This window comes from Heptranchias perlo, chromosome X, assembly GCF_035084215.1.
Source record: "Heptranchias perlo isolate sHepPer1 chromosome X, sHepPer1.hap1, whole genome shotgun sequence".
Taxonomy (NCBI): Eukaryota; Metazoa; Chordata; class Chondrichthyes; order Hexanchiformes; family Hexanchidae; genus Heptranchias; species Heptranchias perlo.
Window position 1 is genome coordinate 15,323,939 of NC_090370.1, and position 19,983 is coordinate 15,343,921.

At 47.3% G+C, this 19,983-nt stretch overlaps 2 protein-coding genes across 3 annotated transcripts in view; both read left to right on the forward strand.

Moving 5' to 3' along the window:
- LOC137307305 (vitamin D3 receptor B-like) overlaps positions 1-19,983 on the forward strand; it is a 274,444-nt gene that overhangs the window by 218,832 nt on the left and 35,629 nt on the right. For both annotated transcript variants that reach the window (XM_067976766.1, XM_067976767.1), the window contains one exon: positions 19,490-19,674. In XM_067976766.1, coding sequence (XP_067832867.1) covers positions 19,490-19,674 — 185 coding nt within the window. The remainder of the gene's footprint in view (positions 1-19,489; positions 19,675-19,983) is intronic.
- The window catches only part of LOC137307306 (myosin light polypeptide 6-like), a 448,832-nt gene that overhangs the window by 173,018 nt on the left and 255,831 nt on the right, over positions 1-19,983 (forward strand). The gene's annotated exons all lie outside the window — the stretch shown is intronic.

Here is a 19,983-nt window from a genome sequence, read left to right on the forward strand (position 1 = left end):
ACCGTCTGAGTTTTGCACCCAAAAATCTCCTCCCCCGCTCCCTTCCCGGTCAAAATCATGCCCAATGTGCTTGCAGTTTTGTACTTGCAATGCTATGAGAGTATAGAGCATCGCAAGTACAGTCAGCAGGCTCAGTGAGTGGAATGAAACGCAGGTAGTCTCAGCCTGTCTGCTTGCTCACTGTCACTCCCAGTCCAAGTGCTTCTTGGTTTGCCAGCTGGTCTGACTGCTCAGCCTAACTCCTTTCCAGCTTGCTTGCTCGCCTTAAGTTTTGGTCAAGCATTTCATCATGGAGGGCTGAGCCTGATCTTGTCCTCACGCAATGGCCACATTGCACTTTCCAGCAGATATCCCTGGATAGAAATCAGGAGCAGGAACCCTCTCAGGGGCCCCGATATTAGAGTGGAGGTGGGATGGCAGCGGTGGGGGGGTGAATGGGCGCGTGGGTAACCCGACCAATAAAAAATGTCCGTTTCCCACGTGATCAAATTGGTGCCACTTAACGTGGCTTCCGGGTTTGTCGTCCGAAAGCTGCGCAGCGGGTGGACTGCACACCCGCATCACAGGCTGTCAGCTGGAGGAGCTCTATTTAAAGGGCCATTGCTCCAATGTCTTTTCCTGGAGCAAACACCCACACAGCACAATGGAGCAGCACAGGGGCAAGGCTGCTCCCAGATTCAATGATGCTTCACTCCAGGTGCTACTGGATGGGGTGAGGAGGAGGAGGGATGTCTTTTACCCGGCGGACGGGAGCAAGTGGCCTGCCTCCGCCACCAAGAAGGCCTGGCTCGAGGTGGCAGAGGAGGTCACCAGCAGCAGCAACATCCCCCGCACCTAGATCCAGTGCAGGAAGCGCTTCAATGACCTAACTAGGTCAGCCAAAGTGAGCACACTTACTCATTCTCATACATTCTATCTTCCACATCACCGCCCCCATCCCCCATCTCCTTCTGAACTGCCAACACTACTCTATCACATCACTCCTCACAACCACTTAAGGCTCATTCTCAACTTACCTGCACTTCCTCAGCACTTCCTCACCTCCCCATTAATCTCTCCATCACTACCACTCAACCCAATCCTCATACAATGTCATGGCTCTGTCTCATACTCACCCTCTGATGCATCTCTTTCACGGTCAGCCTCACCCAAACCATTGCATTCGGTTGGCCACTTCACCATCACTCACTCACACGTCTCTCCCCTTCTAGAAGAGAGCGCAAAATGCACGGGAGAGGGCGAGGACTGGAGGGGGGCCACAACAAATTGTCATCCTCACAGACGCGGAGCAGGAGGCGCTGGAGCTGAGCCGCACCCTCGAGTGCCTGTCCGTCGGGGACGCCGAGACTGGCACCCGACAAACGTCTGGTGACACAACTTTAACATTCAGCACACATAATATGAATTGATGTTAACATGCCTTGCCATCTTCAGCACCTCAGTATGCTCATCGCAACATGACACATCTGTGATCATGCTTAATATTGCCTTCTGTTCTCTTACAGGGCCTTCAGCGCCCGCTGTGACGGCAGAGGGCGATTCCTCAGAGGACCTGCCAGCGTCTGAGGGTGCACCGTCACATCTGAGCGAGCCATCCATCAGCACAGATACACACACCTCGGTGGGTTCTAGTCCTCAGTTAGTTGGGTTGGCACCTGGTGAGTTACATGTGAGCACGAGCAGACACTGGTGGCAGGGGCAGCTGCGGAGAGTCCGTGTCGGTGGGAGCACTTCTCTCCAGGCTCTGTTCAGCTGGACACAGATGCGGAATGGTGGGGGTTATCCTTTAAAAGGAGAGTGATCGAGGGGCAGCAGCACATTTGTGAGGTACTGGAACAGGTGCCACGCACACTCTCCATAATCGCGCAGAGGATGGAGGAGTCCAACTCCTGCATGAGTGGAACGGTGGCACAGGTACTTGAGGGAATCTCTGAGATACTGTCACAGGGACATGTGCAACTGTCTGAGATAGTGTCGCAGGTAAGTGCGGGAATGTCTGAGACAGTGTCGCAGGTAAGTGCGGGAATGTCTGTGATGGAGAGAAGGCTAGCCTTCGTTGAGCTTCAAGCACGGCTCACAAATGAGTTCATTCAGGCCCTGATAACAGCCGTTCGGACTCAGGGTGAGCAACATTCTGCCACCTTAAACAGGCAGACAGAAACTTTACAACTGGGCTTCCAAGGCATCATACATGTCCTCCAAACTGTTCTCCAGCAGGGTTGTAGGAGTGGTGTGGGCCTGGCCCAGGAGAGGGATGATGGCGAAAGGGGACATGGAAGTGGGGACGCCACTCAAAGCGCCCCCACATCTCACCTGTTGCCCCCCTCTCAACCAGTACCCACAATGCTGCCTCCTCTCCAGGTGGCCGAGTCTGCCCCTGCACGTGTGCAGGTGGAGCAGTCTTTGGAGGGGCCCTCACGGGCACCGAAACCCAGAGGGCGTGGGCCCAAAGCATCTAATCGGTCAGAGCATGAACATGAGCAACCTGTCACTACCTCTGCTGCAGCCACAGGGGATGCACCACGTAGGAGTACTCGGAAGAGAAAGGGAAAGCTTTTGTGAGCGCGAAGGGTATGCAGAGGGTATGTGTTTGACAGACTGGGGCCGATTTTCGGATGACTGAGCGAGTGCGTTGGGGGCAGGGGGGGCTTCGAAAATCGCTAAAATCCGGACCGGGTTCGGAGCCCGGCTCCAACCCGCTGACTTCCGGGTTCCCCAGTGACGCGTCCGGGTGCGTGCGCCTCCTGAATGCGGGAGTCCCACCGGCAATTAAAGCCGGCGGGATGATAATTTCCATAGTTTGTCTGATAGTTGAGGTACTTGAACTACCTCATTGAGTGGAGATTTTGGCAGGGGTGCAATTTTGAAGGATCCTCAGCGTGCTTCCCGTGCTGTGGGAAACATTCCCTGTTGGAGCAGACGTGTTTCAGCCAGCAGCCAGTGGGAGATGCAAAGGATTATTTGACAGGTGGTGGGAGAACCTCATTTATTGCAGCAGGGCACTCTGTCACTTCAGACAACGTTTTGGCTGCAACACCTTTGTGTTTTCACTCAAAATTATTACTTTCCACCCAAAACTCTGCTGTGCAAACATATTTACCCACTTTGCGGACCCCCTCAAACTCATACTGTCAGGATGGGGGGGCACCATGGCTGCATTCACCACTTCATCCGAGGACGAGCGACATCACCAGCCTCACCAGGCACGGTGTCCACCTCCGCCACGTGAAGCTCCACAACACAGTGCTGCGCCACAGGCACCTGCACAAGAGCACGGAGGGCAACAACAGTGAGAGCGACTTTGCAGGAGGCACTACCCTCGCCACAGGTCTACAGACCGAGGCTCAGCTTCCTGGACCTCTCTGAGGAGCAGTGCATATGGAGGCTCAGAGTCAGTCGCCAGGTAGTCGCGGACATCTACAGCCTCCTTCATGCCGAGCTGCTCCCGGCTGGGCCCGAGCAGCATCTCCTTACCTGTCGCTGTCAAAGTCACCACTGCCCTCAACTTCTTCACCTCTGGATCATTCCAGGGTGCCACCGGGGACATCGCCAGGGTCTCAGTCGTCTGCACACAAGTGCATAAGGCAGGTCACCGACGGCTTGTTTCGCAGGGCCTCGCACTACATCAACTTCCCCATGGACGACCTCAGCCAGACGGAGAGGGCAGTGGGATTCCACTCTGTGGCTGGCTTCCTACGGGTGCAGGGTATAATCGATTGCACCCATATAGCAATAAGAGCACCTCCACATGAGCCAGGACTGTTCATCAACAGGAAGGGCCATCACTCCATCAACACTCAGCTCATCTGTGACCACCGCAAGAGATTCCTTCACATGTGCGCCAGATACCCTGGCAGCTGCCACAATGCCTTCATCCTCTGGGAATCCAACATCCCGCCCCTCTTCCACGCACTGAACACCCGCAAGGGCTGGCTCCTCGGGGACAAGGGATACCTCCTGCACACGTGGCTCATGACACCTCTGAGGAACCCCATCACCGAGCAACAGCGTCGATATAACGACAGCCACATCGCTACCAGGTGTACAATTGAGCATGCTATAGGGCTGTTCAAGATGCACTTCAGGTGCCCTTGATCGTTCCGAGGGAGAGCTTCAATACGCACCAGAGTGGAACGCATTATCGTCGTCTGTTGTGCCCTGCATAACATGTCACAACAGAGAGGGGTACCGCAGGAGGAGGCCCCATCCACATCTGCCACCCATACTGAGGAGGAGGAGGAGGAGGTGGAGGAGGAGGATGAACCCATGGGCAGAGCAGCGGCTCACCTGGCTGCTCGTGAGGCCAGGGAGTCACTGATATGTGAACGGTTCTCCTAACATCAGACAGTGTGAACAGTCCAGTCCTCACCACCTGGACAGAGCACCGGCCACACCAGCCCCCCCCGCCCGCCCCCTGCTCAAAATAGTCATACAACTACACATACACCCACTGTAGAGTGACCCAATGGGTGGCATCAAGTGTGGGCGTTCATGGTGAACCTCATGAAAGGCCAGTCAAGAATGGCCAAGATGTGGCAGTAGTGGCGACAATAATAATATTTAATGTGAGTTTTACAAAAACCAAACATAAATAAAAAACATGACCAACCGTCAAACACCCTTGTGCATCCCTTTTGTGCTCACAAAACCTTTGCCTTTCTCTTCCGACTACTCCTACGTGGTGCATCCCCTGTGGCTGCAGTAGAGGTAGTGGCTCTTGTTCATGCCCTGACCGATTAGATGATTTGGGCCTACGCCCTCTGGGTGTCGGTGCCCTTGAGGGCCCCTCCAAAGACTGCTCCACCTGCACCTGTGCAGGGGCAGACTCGGCCACCTGGAGAGGAGGCAGCATTGTGGGTACTGGTTGAGAGGGGAGCAACGGGTGAGACGTGGGAGTGCTTTGAGTGGCGTCCCCACTTCCATGTCCCCTGGGCCAGGCCCACACCACTCCTACCACTCTGCTGGACAACAGTTTGGAGGACATGTGTGAAGCCTTGTAAGGCTAGCGCTAGAGTATCTGCCTGCCTGTTTAAGGCGGCAGAATGTTGTTCACCCTGAGCCTGAAAGACCGTTGTCAGGGCCTGAATGGACTCATTTGTGAGCTGTGCTTGAAGCTCGATGGAGGCTAGCCTTCCCTCCATCGCAGACATTCCCGCACTTACCCATGACACTATCTCAGAGATTCCTTCCCTGTGCCTGTGACAGGATCTCAGAGATTCCCTCCTGTACCTGTGCCACCATTCCACTCATGCAGGAGTTGGACTCCTCCATCCTCTGCGCGATTGTGGAGAGTGTGCGTGGCACCTGTTCCAGCACCTCGTAAATGTGCTGCTGCCCCTCGATCATTCTCCTTTTAAAGGATGGCCCCCAGGGTTCAGCATCTGTGTCCAGCTGAGCAGAGCCTGAAAAGGAGTGCTCCCACCGATGCGGACTCTCCACAGCTGCCCCTGCCACCAGGGTCTGCTCGTGCTCACTTGTGTGGTAACTCACCTTGTGCAACCCCAACTAAGTGCGGACTGGGACCCACCGATGTGTGTGAATCTGTGCTGGTGGATGGCTCGCTCAGGTGTGACGATGCCCCCTCAGAGGCTGGCAGGTCCTCTGAGGAATCGCCCTCCGCCATCACGGTGGTCGCTGAAGGCCCTGTAAGAGAACAGAAGGCAATATTAAGCATGATCACAGATGTGTCATGTTGCGATGAGCGTACTGAGGTGCTGAAGATGGCAAGGCATGTTAACATCAATTCATATTATGTGTGCTGAATGTTAAAGTTGTGTCACCAGTTTGTCAGGTGGCAGTCTCGACGTCCCCGACGGACAGGCACTCGAGGGTGCGGCTCAGCTTCAGAGCCTCCTGCTCCGCGTCTGTGAGGACGGCGATCTGTTGCGGCCCCACTCTGGTCCTCGCCCTCTCCCGTGCATTCTGGGTTCTCTTCTCCTATAAGGGGAGAAAGTAGAGAGGCGTGAGTGAGGGATGGTGACGTGACCAACCGCTGAATGCATTGGTTTGGGTGAGACTGACCGTGAAAGAGATGTATCAGAGGGTGAGTATGAGACAGAGCCATGAGATTGTATGAGGATTGGATTGAGTGGTAGTGGTGGGATGGGTACTGGGGAGGTGAGTAAGTGCAGGTCAGTTGAGGATGAGGTTTGAGTGGGTGTGAGGAGTGATGTGATAGAGCAGTGTTGGCAGTGCAGAATGAGTTGTGGGGTGGGGGCGGTGATGTGGCAGACGGAATGTAGGAGAAACAGTAAGTGTACTCACTTTGGCTGACCTAGTTAGGTCATTGAAGCGCTTCCTGCACTGGATCCATGTGTGGGAGATGTTGGTGGTGCTGCTGACCTCCTCTGCCACCTCGAGCCAGGCCTTCTTGGTGGCAGAGACAGGCCACTTCCTCCCAACCACCGGGTAAAACAGATCCCTCCTCCTCCTCACCCCATCCAGTAGCACCTGGAGTGAGGCATCATTGAATCTGGGAGCAGCCTTTCCCCTGGGCCGCTCCATTGTGCTGTGTGGGTGTTTGCTCCAGGAGCAACCATTGGAGGACTGCCCCTTTAAATAGAGCTCCTCCAGCTGACAGCCTGTGACTCGGGTGAACAGTCCGCCCGCTGTGCAGCTTTTGGACGGCAAACCCGGAAGCCAAAGCAAGTGGCTCCAATTTACCCGCCATCGCGTGGGGAATGGACAGATTTTACTGGGTGGGTTGCCCAATCACCCCCTCCCCCCCCCCCCCCCCCGCTGCCATCCCGCCTCCCCGCTAATATCGGGGCCACTGTGATGTTTTTCATTTATATTTAGTTTTTGTAAAGTGACATTAAATATTATGATTGTCACCACTGCTGCCATGTCTCGCCCATTCTTAACTGGCTTTTGTGATAGGGCCCTTTCATGAGGTTCACCATGAACAGCGACACTTGATGCCACCCATTGGGTCACTCTACAGTGGGTGTATGTGTAATTGCAGGACTGTTTTGTGCAGGGATTGGGTGGGCAGCCTGGTGTGGGCACTGCTCTTTCCAGGTGGTGTGAGGACTGGACTGTTCACACTTTCTGATGTTAGGAGAACTGTTCACATATCAGTGACTCACTGGCCTCACGAGCAGCCAGGTGAGCCACTGACTGCTCTGCCCATGGGTTCCTCCTCCTCCTCCTCCATGTAGGTGGCAGATGTGGACGGGGCCTCTTCAAGTGGCACCCCTCTCTGTTGTTGCCCTCTGTGCTCTTGTGCAGGTCCCTGTGGCGCAGCACTGTGTTGTGGAGCTCCAAGTAGCGGAGGTGCACGCCATGCCTGGCGAGGCTGGTGATGTTGCTCGTCCTCTGATGTAGTGGTGAATGCAGCTATGGCGCCCCCCCATCCTGATGGTGTGAGTTTGAGGGGGTCCGAAAAGTTGTTAAATATGTGTGAACAGAAGAATTGTGAGTGGAAAGTAAAAATTTTCAGTGAAAACACAAAGATCTTGCAGCCAAATGTTTGTGTGAAAGAACTTAGTGCCCTGCAGCAAGAATTCACCTTTTCTCCTCATCTGTCAAACAAGCATTTGAATGTCCTGCTGGCTGCTGGCTGAAACACGTCTGGTAAAACATGGAGTGTTTCCCACAGCACAGGAAACGTGCTGGGGATGGTTCAAAATCGGACCCCTGCCTTGATGCGAACAAAATTAAGTACTTTAACTACTTTAAGTATCTAAATAAGTGTCTTAACTATCGTCCCGCCGGCTTTAATTGCCGGTGGGACTTCCGTATTCGGGAGGTGCGTGCAAAGCCAGACACGTCAATGGGAACCCGGAAGTCTGCGGGTTGGAGCCGAGTTCCGAACCCGCTCGGGATTTCCACGATTTTAGGAGCCTCCCCGCCCCCAACCCACCTGCTACTTCACTGGAAAATCGAGCCCAGGGTGTTTATATTTTCCTCCACTGAGCCCAGGGGCACTGAGGCTAATTTTTTGCCCTCACCAACACCTTGACTGACATCAGCTAATTCAGCACATACCGAATATAGAATCTGGGACCTTTGTAGTCCTATGGCTCGGTGCCCAATCTGGCAATGCAGTTGTCCATTGAGCCATCAGGAAACATACATTGCTGTCTTGATGAGACGCAGTGCACTACAACACTAGATATGATAATCTTAATCTGAGCCTAGATTAAGTTTTGACTGACAGCTGACATACTAATCATACAGCTGAGACCATGATTGTATTCCTTTTGAGCAGGATAAGACAAAGTGATGGTAAGGTATGCCAGTTGGGGCTTTGTTGAGTGCTCCCGGGTGAGTGGTAGAGTCCATCGATGACTGATCTAAGAAAGCATCATCTCGAGGTGGGTACGGCCGTCAGTGGTGTGTTTACTACTTCGTAAATAATTTACATAGTGACAATTAAAGTTGCCAAATGATCAAACTCTCTCAATAGTATTTAAAGCTGAAAGATAAAATCAGCAGATGGCAGACAGTAAACAGTAAGGCTGTGCTTTGTGACATCAGTTGGCATTAGTTGCCCTGTGACATTAATTAGTGTACAGTAGTGAAAGCAATTTTCTAATGGTTATTTGATCTCATGCCAATGATTTGTGTTTTTGATTGAGGTGCTTGATGTCTTTAATTTTCTGTTTGAGGTTGCATGTGTAAACTTGGCCACTGAAACTGAGTTGGACCACAATTGTTGGGTTTTGTGGCCCAGCTTAAATTCTACTTATAGACTCTGGTGCCATATTCAGCTAAATCTATCTCTGTAATTATTGTATTGTGTCCAGTTCTGGGCACCGCACTTTAGGAAAGATGTGAAGGCCTTAGAGAGGGCGCAGAAGAGATTTACTAGAATGATTCCAGGGATGAGGGAATTTAGTTACGTGGATCGACTGGAGAAGCTGGGGTTGTTCTCCTTGGAACAGAGACGGTTGCGAGGAGATTTGATAGAGGTATTCAAAATCATGAAGGGTCTAGACAGAGTAGATAGAGAGAAACTGTTCCCATTGGCAGAAGGGTCAAGAACCAGAGGGCATAAATTTAAGGTGATTGGCAAAAGAACCAAAGGTGACATGAGGAAAAACTTTTTTACACAGCGAGTGGTTAGGATCTGGAATGGACTGCCTGAGGGGGTGGTGGAGGCAGATTCAATCATGGCCTTCAAAAGGGAACAGGATAAGTACTTCAAAGGAAAACATTTCCAGGACCACGGGGATAGGGTGGGGAGTGGGACTAGCTGGATTGCTCTTGCAGAGAGCAGACACGGACTCGATGGGCTGAATGGCCTCCTTCCATGCTGTAACCTATCTATGATTCTATAATTATGTCTTCTGTCTAATGCACACTCATGGCGTCACAAAAGCATCATGTATATGTCAAACAAAGAAAATAGTGAATGTCTCAAACAACTCACATGTCAACCAAAAGCAGCTCTATTGCTGGATAGGTAGGAAAAGCTGGCATGCACGCAATAACCAGTGCAAAACCAGCAATTAAATCCCCAACTTATTGTTCCAAAGTAGCCATTCATGAGCCAGCTACTATCACAAACCAACATATTAAATTGCTCAATTTTTTTTTAAAAATATGATTTCAGCAGCCTCAGCTGTTTCCTCAGGAATGATCAAGTGTGAGACCTCAGAGCAGGTTGTCTGCCTATCCATTCAATGGGTAATACGTTGGGAACCAAAAGGGACTAGGAAAATTACTTTAAAATGGAGCAAAGAAAAAGGAGGTTGAGATAGATATATGCACTTAAATGTGATTGCAGCTGACTGGGTCAGTTTATATGTAAAGTATTTTTACATAATATTGAATCTTTAAGATCATGTTTGGTACAACTGTTGGATAAGATCATTCACCTAAATTGAAACTGAACCAGGAACTGTGATCTCTCTCGTCTGAAACAACATTGTTTCTGTCAAAATTGTGTAGAGCTAAACTAAATAATTTTCCATTTAATGGGCTTTTGCCAGTGATCAGACAATTTTTGGTATAATTTTCAAGTAAATGTTTGTTCTTCAGTGACCCTTTCGGGCAATATTGGTGCTGTGTTTTTATGAAATAGAAGCGCTCACCAGCGAGGGAATAAGCCAGCCTTTGGTCCAAATACTTAGTAGTGATTGTTGGGAGGGTCAGGGGAGAGGAGAGAGGAGGAAGAAGAGGGAGAGAAAAGAGAAAAATGTTGGAGTAGCAGCAAATTAACTGGAAAGACTCCTGATGGACAATCAGTTTTTTACTGTACTGTTGGGAAAACACTGTTCAAAGTACAATAACCTGCTGCTGTTACATTAAAGAACACAATCTGTTCACAAGTTCCATATTTTGTTTTCTCTGGGTCTGCAAGCAAAAGCAGAGCCCAGTGCACCTACATAGACAACACTCGCACTGAATATAAAAGCAAGAGAGAGTGTCGCAATGGCCTTGCCGTCCTGAAACTGGATGAAGTATAAGGGCAGGTATAAAAGTGCCTAATACAGCCACAAGTACTCAAGCCACTCTTTTTATTCCACATTTTTATTTTAAAAAGCCATAGCCAACCCACAAAAACAAAAGTGAGAGAATTTAGAAAGAGATTACTGTAGATATGGTGAAGTATTATTTGATAGAGGAACAGTGTTTTCTTATCTACTGCAGGTAAATAAATAGCATGATTACATAAATTAATAAATATCTACATGTACGATGGGGCAGCAGTTGTTTATTTTTACTGTCCATCTGGTTAGGGTGTAGGTTTTTATAGAAAATGTCAAGAAATATATAAAACAGCACATTACTTAAACATGCATGTTTAAATATTATTCAGAATCTCCCTCCAAACTTGAATAATGGTACAGTCCTTTAGAACTTGCTACTTGTTTTTATGTACAATGCTTGTTTTTTAGTTCTGAGTATAAACATAAAAATGCAGCTGGTGTAACATCACAAAATATAAAAACATACTTCAAGTCGTTCCCACTTGGTCCTTCTCCTCAGCTGTGTCTCTTTGGCTTTCTTGTGGTACTTGCTATCTGTAGTTGGAAGAGATCAGCCAGGATATAGTTTATACATTTTTGCTTTCAAAGTGTTGGAATTCATGCTCTCGCTTGTTCGAATGGTTACACAAAAAAATTCTGGTTACTCCTTTTTAAAAAAGTTATCCTGGGAGTTTCATTCTCAATAATTTTACATTGGAGGGGACCAATTTCTGGAAGTTATAAACAGGGGTACATACATAGTAGGAGTTGTAGGCTGCTACCCTGTTTATAGTCTTTTTTGCTGGAAAACTGCATGAACTTGAGGTTCAGGTTGTTATCGTGCAACTTTAATCATTTGCTTGTAAATTTTGTATTTTTGTATTTTTTTATTTCCTCTAGTAAATCTTCAGTTCAATGGGGAGCGATTTCATTAGTTTGTCTATTTTATTAGTAGCTGGTTTTGGCTGCCCATTTTTGATTTGATTTTCCAGCAGGGTGCAACTCACTCCTACTCCCTTTGTCAAGATGCAATCTTATTAGTATGCTGGGCTCTTGGTCACATGATGACTTTTTCAGTTCAGCATTTAGCTGGGATAAACAATACAAAGCAGAAGATGCTTTAATTGCCTCCCAGTTCAGCATCAGGAGTGGAAGATCCTCCCAGATGTAGTTCAGGACATTTTCAGGAGTTGGGGCATCCAGAGACTGACCTGTTTACTTCTATGAACAACCATGATGTCCTGTATTTCTGCTATGGGACCTATGATATTGAAACTGGAGGCTGGATGCTCTCCCCTTGGAGATGACAGCTTCTGCATGTGTTTCATTTGTTTCACCTGATTCCACGGGTAGTTGAATAGATCGAAGCAGACAGAGCTAAAGTCGTACTGGCAACCTCTTATTATCCACGCAAACTGTGCTTCTTGTACATCGTGACTAGCAGAGGCAGGATCGCACTGCCGAGGAATTTCTTCACAGTTGGGAGTCAAATATTGCATAGAAACATAGAAAATAGGAGCAGGAGTAGGCCATTCAGCCCTTCAAGCCTGCTCCGCCATTCAATATGATCATGGCTGATCCTCTATCTCAATACCATATTCCCGCTCTCTCCCCATACCCCTTGATGCCTTGTGTGTCTAGAAATCTATCTAGCTCCTTCTTAAATATATTCAGTGACTTGGCCTCCACAGCCTTCTGGGGTAGAGAATTCCACAGGTTCACCACCCTCTGAGTGAAGAAATTTCTCCTCCTCTCAGTCCTAAATGTCCTACTCTGTATCCTGAGACTGTGACCCCTCCTTCTGGACCCCCCAGCCAGGGGAAACATCCTCCCTGCATCCAATCTGTCGAGCCCTGTCAGAATTTTATGTTCCAATGAGATCCCCTCCCATTCTTCTAAACTTGAGTGAATACAGGCCGAGTCGACCCAATCTCTCCTCATACGACAGTCCTGCCATCCCAGGGATCAGTCTGGTGAACCTTCGCTGCACTCCCTCTATGGCAAGTATATCCTTTCTTAGGTAAGGAGACCAAAACTGCACACAATACTCCAGGTATGGTCTCACCAAGGCCTTGCATAACTGCAATAAGACATCCTTGCTCCTGTACTCAAATCCTCTTGCAACGAAGGCCAACATACCATTTGCCTTCCTAACTGCTTGCTGCACCTGCATGTTTGCTTTCAGTGACTGGTGTACAAGGACACCCAGGTCCCTTTGTACATCAACATTCCCCAATCTCACCATTTAAATAATGCTCTGCCTTTCTGTTTTTCCTTCCGAAGTGGATAACTTCACATTTATCCACATTATACGGCATCTGCCATGTATTTGCCCACTCACTCAACTTGTCTAAATCGCCTTGAAGCCTCTTTGCATCCTCCTCACAACTCTCAATCCCACCTAGTTTAGTGTAGTCAGCAAACTTGGAAATATTATATTTGGTTCCCTCATCCAAATCAGTGATATATATTGTGAATAGCTGAGGCCCAAGCACTGATCCCTGCGGTACCCCACTAGTCACTGCCTGCCACCCCGAAAAAGACCCATTTATTCCTACTGTTTCCTATCTGTTAACCATTTTTCAATCCATGCCAGTATATTACCCCCAATCCCATGTGCTTTAATTTTGCACACTAACCTCTTATGTGGGACTTTATCAAAGGCCTTCTGAAAATCCAAATAAACCACATCCGCTGGTTCTCCCTTATGTATTCTACCAGTTACATCCTCAAAAAACTTCAGTAGGTTTGTCAAACATGATTTCCCTTTCATAAATCCATGTTGACTTTGTCTAATCCCGTTGATATTTTCTAAATGTCCTGTTATCACATCCTTTATAATAGACTAGCATTTTCCCTACTATTGATGTTAGGCTAACCGGTCTGTAGTTCCCTGTTTTCTCTCTCCCTCCTTTTTTAAATAGTGGGGTTACATTTGCCACCCTCCAATCTGCAGGAACTGTTCCATAATCTATAGAATTTTGGAAGATGACAACTAATGCATCCACTATTTCCATGGCTACCTCTTTTAGTACTCTGGGATGCAGATTAACAGGCCCTGGGGATTTATTGGCTTTCAATCCCATTAATTTCTCCAGCACTTTTTTTTACTAATACTAATTTCCTTTAATTCCTCCTTCTCACTAGACCCTTGGTTCCCTAGCATTTCTGGGAAGTTATTTGTGTCCTCTTCTGTGAAGACAGAACCAAAGTATTTGTTAAATTGCTCTGCCATCTCCCTGTTCCCCATTTTAAATTCTCCTGTTTCTGACTGTAAGGGACCTACATTTGTCTTCACTAATCTTTTTCTTTTTACATACTTGTGGAAGCTTTTACAGTCCACTTTTATGTTCCTTGCAAGTTTACTCTCACTCTATTTTTCCCCTCTTAATCAATCTCTTGGTCCTTTTTTGCTGAATTCTAAACTGCTCCCAATTCTCAGGCTTGCTACTTTTTCTGGCAACTTTATATGACTCCTCTTTGGATCTAATACTATCCTTAATTTCTTTTGTTAGCCATGGTTCGGCCGCTTTTCCTTTTGTGTTTTTGAGCCAGAAAGGAATGTATAATTGTTGCAATTCATGCATTCGTTCCTTAAATGTTATCCATTGCCTATCCACCGTCATGCCTTTTAATGAAGCTTCCCAATCTATCATAGCCAACTCACTCCTCATACCTGCGCAGTTTCTTTTGTTTAGATTTAGGACCCTAGTTTCAGATTGGACTACTTCACTTTCCATCTTAATGAAGAATTCTATCATGTTACGGTCACTCTTCCCTAAAGGACTCCGCACAACAAGATTATTAATTAACCCCTTCTCATTGCACAATACCCAATATAGGATAGCCTGTTCCCTGGTTGGCTCCTCAATGTACTGGTCTAAAAAACCATCTCGTACACACTCCAGAAATTCATCCTCCATAGTATGATTGTTAATTTGGTTTGGCCAGTCTATGTGCAGATTAAAGTCACCCATGATTACTGTAGTACCCTTGTTACATGTATCTCTAATTTCCTGTTTGATCCCATCCCCTACATTACCATTACTGTTTGGAGGCCTATAGACAACTCCCACCAGTGTTTTCTGCCCCTTGGTGCTTCTTAACTCCACCCAGACTGATTCTACATCTTGATTTTCTGAGCCAATATCCTTTCTCACTGTTGCTCTGATTTCATCCTTTACTAACAACACCACCCCACCTCCTTTTCCTTTTTGCCTGTCCTTCCTAAATATCGAATACCCTTGGATATTCAGCTCCCAGCCTTGGTCACCCTGCAGCCATGTCTCTGTAATTGCAATTATATCATATCCATTTACATCTTTTTGCGCTGTTAATTCGTCTACCTTATTACGAATGCTTCGTGCATTCAGATACAGTGCCTTTAGATTTGTCTTTTTAACATTTTTAGACGTCTTAACATTTTTTTGTACTATGGCCCTATTTTTCTTATTACCATTTTTTCTTTCCCGGACCCTATTTGTTGTCTTTTGTTTGTACGCTCTGTCCCTTCCTGACACAATCTGGTTATCCTTACCCCAATCACTTTCCTGCACTGCTTCTTTGTCTTTTCTCTTTCGCATTCTGGATTTCTCTCCACCGGGACCCTCCCCCCGCCCCCCCCCACCTTATTTAGTTTAAAGCCCTATCTACCTCCCTAGTTATTCGATTCTAGAACTCTGGTCCTAGCATGGTTCAGGTGTAGTCCGTCCCAACGGAACAACTCTCTCTTTCCCCAGTACTGGTGCCAGTGACCCACGAATCAAAACCCACTTCACCCACACCAATCTTTGAGCCGCGCATTCATCTCCCTGATCCTATTGACTCTGTGCCAGTTTCCTTGTGGCTCAGGTAATAATCCAGAGATTATTACCTTTGTGGTTCTGGTTTTTAATTTAGTCCCTAGCTGCTCAAACTCCCTCAGCAGAACCCTTTGCTTAGTTCTACCTGTGTCGTTGGTACCTACATGGACCTCGACAACTGGATCTTCCCCCTCCCACTCCAAGTTCTTCTCCAGCCCGGAGGAGATGTCCTTAACCCTGGTAGGCAACATAGCCTTTGGGACTCATGCTCCTGGCTGCAGAGAACAGTGTATATCCCCCTAACTATACTGTCGCCTACTACAACCACCTTTTTTTTCACTCCCCCCACTTGGTCAGTTTGCTCATCCTCCCCACAGTCCCCGCACTTGTCCACAAGGGTTGCAAGAACCTCGAATATTGGACAAGCGCAGGGACTCATGCTCCTGGCTGCAGAGAAGAGTGTATATCCCCCTAACTATACTGTCGCCTACTACAACCACCTTCCTTTTTACTCCCCCGACTTGAACGGCTTCCTGTACCACGGTGCCATGGTCAGTTTGCTCATCCTCCCCACAGTCCCCGCCCTTGTCCACAAGGGTTGCAAGAACCTCGAATATTGGACAAGCGCAGGGACTGAGGCTCCTACAATGCTACCTCCTGGATCACCGTACCTGCCTCACTCGCAGTCACACCCTCCTGTCCCTGACCACTTGTCAATTCTAAAGTATTTAATCTAAGGGGTGTGGCTGCCTCCTGGAGCAAAAGGTCCAGGTAGCTTTCTCCCTCCCTGATGTCTCGCAATGTCCACAGCTCGGACTCCAGCTCCTCAACTCGAAGCCGAAGTTCCTCGAGCCACAGACACTTACTGCAGATGTAGTCACTCTGGACAAAAATGTCCACAAGCTCCCACATATTGCAGCAGCAACATATCTCCTGTTCTCCCATTATTTTATTTATTTAATTAATCAATTTAGTGTTAATCAAATTATTTACCTCATTTAATTAAATTAAGTTTAGTTTTTAAAATTTAGTTATATGCTGTATGTTAACATAAAACTTAGGCCACCGTCACTACCAATCACTTACCTGTGTCTCACCTGTGACGTGACACTGCAGTTTTCTCTTGTTGCAGGTCTGCTGCTGCTTTTATCCCCACTCTCAGTCTTCTGCTGCTCAGGCTCTGCGGAAAAAGTTAGGAAAAGCAAGGCAAAGCAGCACCTCCTTCCCCCACAGTTTTTTTTTGATCTGTTGGCATCTAGCACTCCCAACGTAGGTGCAGCACAGCCAACTGCAGAGTAAAGTTCCCTTTACTCTGATGCAGCCTCAGCAGAGCGTGCCCATACTGCACAAGTGTGACATTTCCACTTCCTGCAGCATCTATCTTGTGACTGCAGAGTGAAATGAGCCATTTTTTAAAATTGAGAAACCAAGGCGCATAGTGTAGGATACTGCCACGGTTGGTGACCGGGTAAATCAGGAAGTAGTAATTAGGTTATGCCAAGCATGGGTTTTTAAAGCCTGTAGATTGGAGGGTAGGGTTCCCAATCCTCCCAGAATGACCAGGAGTTTCCCGGAATCCAGGGTTCCTATCCCGAACGCTGCCTCCAGCAGCCCGGGAGATGAGCGATTTAAATTTCCCGCTGCAGTACGCCCACATGAACAGCAGACACTGATGTGAGGGACTATAAATAATTATTAACTGTCAGTCTGGCATCGGGAGACAGAAGGAGGTTATACCGCATTAATTTTAAACCGCCTTTTCAATGGAGCTCTTCACAGATGCTGCTCAGAGCCGGCACCCGCAGAGTGCCCCAGGTGGGGGGAGGGGAAGAGAGTCGGAAATCAGGGTGGGCCTCTGAAATTGGGGGGAGGGAGACTGGGGTGTGGGTTCTTGTGGTTGGAAGGAGACTGGGGAATGAGGGCTCGAGGGGAGAGAGGGGGAATGGGGGTTCAGGGGAGAAAGGGAGACTGAGGGGTGGGAGGGGGGGAATGGGGGCTCGGGGAGAGAGGGAGTCTGGGGAATGGGGACTCGGGGGGGGGTGGGGGCGGGGCGGGGGGGGGGTGGGGGCGGGTGGGGGGGGGGGCGGGGGTGGAGAGGTGGGAATGGGAATGGGAGTTCAGGGAGAGATGGAAAATTGGGGCTGGGATTAGATGGGGTCTGGGGAGAGATGGGGATCAGGGCATGGGAGATTAGGGGAGAAGGGGAATGGGGGAGAGAGGGGACTGGGACCAGGGGATTGGGGCTCAAGCGGTGTTTCCCTCCTTCCTCACCTTCGGTTTCCTTTTACCCCTGCTCACGGGTGGCCTCCTGCTTCTTGGAACTCCTCGCACAACAGCTGCTGGGGCGAAACCGTGGGCAAAAATTCTCAACTACAGGTAAATGCAGCAACATTTGTACAAGTCACGTGGTCAGAACATCCAGGAATGCCTCCAGCCAGAGGTGGCAACCCTTTTGTAGGAGGAAGGGAAGAGTGAGTGAAGTAAGGAATTTCTCTGTTTTGAGGTACTGCCAAAGAATGTTAGGGTAGAAAAGTCTGATGAGTGTTCATTTTAACAGTGAGAATGTAAGGAGGAGAATATTTGTAGCTTAGGAGGAACAGGAAAGGAACGTTCAGAATAGCTGACCATATATATATTAAATGCAGAGGTTGGAGTGGAGAGCAAGAGATTTGAGAAGAGTATTAGTTCCTGGATGACAAGCTTTTGCTTGTATCCTGCCCAGCCATGTGTCTTTAAAAAAGCACCCCTAGATACTGGAGCAGTGTTCAAGTCTGAAATGGACTTGGGTTTTATAGAGTTAATGGTTGTTGAAGGGAAACAGAAAACCACATTTTCATTAGGGGCAGTTTTGTGCTGTGGACTCTTGCCCATCAGAAACTAGGTTGAAACTGTCCAAACTCATTTCACAAAGGATCCTTACAACTGGCAGAAAGAGGAGACTTTCATTCCATTATTCTGGACTTCAGAGTATCCCTTTTTGTAGCAGATGCAAAACATTCTTTTTATAAAAAGGGAGAATGGCAGTCACTTTGTCTTTTTTTTGGACCTTGGGAAGGAGCCAGGGATTTACAACACCTGGCCAGCTACAAAGAAACCGTTAACCACTAATTGACCTCAGCAAATGTCTATTTTAAGCAATTAGACTTTGTGGCCTTAAAGTAACAGGCAAGGTTACATATAACTGAACTTCAGTAGCAGAATAATGTATTTTATGTCATAGTTTAACACTCCTGTCTTTAATCTCTGACCTACTGCAGCAGATTCACTAGTTCAAGTTCCAAGCTGCTTAAAAAATATTTTCCACAGGTTGTATGAATGGAAAATATTTTTTTTCATCTGGTTAATTATTGATGAATTTTAAGCTGCTCTTGCACCAGATACAATTTTCTCACCATGCAACAAGTATATCTTTCATACTATAGAATTCCCATCAATCAATTGAACATGGTTTCTGGTTTACACAGGTTTGGGGAACAGCAAAGATTCAAATAGTTTGACTATTCCAACATGTAATAGTTATACAGCAGTGATGTGTACTTTTATATAAAGTAGAAATGAAAAAAACACACAATCTGCTATTAGAAAATGTTACGGGTATGCACTTCTGCCATTCATTTATTTCAGTTATTTAAAAAAACACTCGAGACTGAATTTACAGCATATAGCCATGAGATAATGTATTATTGTCATATTGTAGAAATGTCTGTCTCAAGCCAAAATTCTATATGTAGGAATGGAGGGGATAAGCAAAAAAAATTATTTATTTTGCAAGAGTCCCAAAATGTCTGAATTTTTGAAATACTGATGTTACAGTACTGGGTGGGGGTTTGAAGAGTTTTGCACTAGTTTAAATTATGCAGTTATTTTAACTTTTGCCTACATGGCATTTAGAAGAGTTCATATTGATGAAATGAATGTTGGTTTAGTTGTTAAACCATTCATGTTCCCAGGATCAGGGTGATTTGTTGGCAATGGGTGCAGTGTTTGCCTACCTTATCTGGGGGTATCATGGTTGGGTCACTATTCTTGTGGCACCTGGAACAGGTGGTAATTTGTTTCCATCTTTCCCTTTGTATCAGCCTGACCTTGTCTGTGTTGAGGTGTGTTGTGGAGTTGGTAAATGAGGCTATGATTCTGTATCTCAAATACTGAGCCCTATAGCACTGGCTCTCTAGTTGTCTGTACTGTACATCAATAAATGACTATATCATTAAAAGTTTAGAATGGTTACATTCTCTTCACTTAAATGTTTCCCTTTTTTCTGCCCAGTCATTTTAACAGATGAAGAAGTTCAGAGGAAAAAGGAGATGATTTTAAAACGGAAAGAAGAAGAAGCCATAAAGGAGGCTAAGAAACCAAGGTTGTCAGATGAACAAGAAAAACTGATTGCCTTATTGATTGATGCACACCATAAAACATACGATTCAACTTATTCGGACTTCACCCAGTTCAGAGTATGTATCGTCTGTACGATCTTGTGCACTACGGTTTGGGCCAAGACCAGGCACTCCACAAAAATTGTGACTGCTCACAGTATAAAAATATTTTCAGATAAATATAGGGAAAGTTAGTGCTAACAACACAGAGTGAAAAGGAAAAGTCTGTCAGGATACTGCATTGAACTGTATACTTCCACACTTAAGCATTGCACACTGATGGTGGGCGGGGGTGGAGTTTGGAGGAGGCAGGCCTGGAAATTTTGTTGGAAATCTATAACTGCTTTACACTAAGACTTGGTAATTTTTTCAAATTAGTATTGCTTT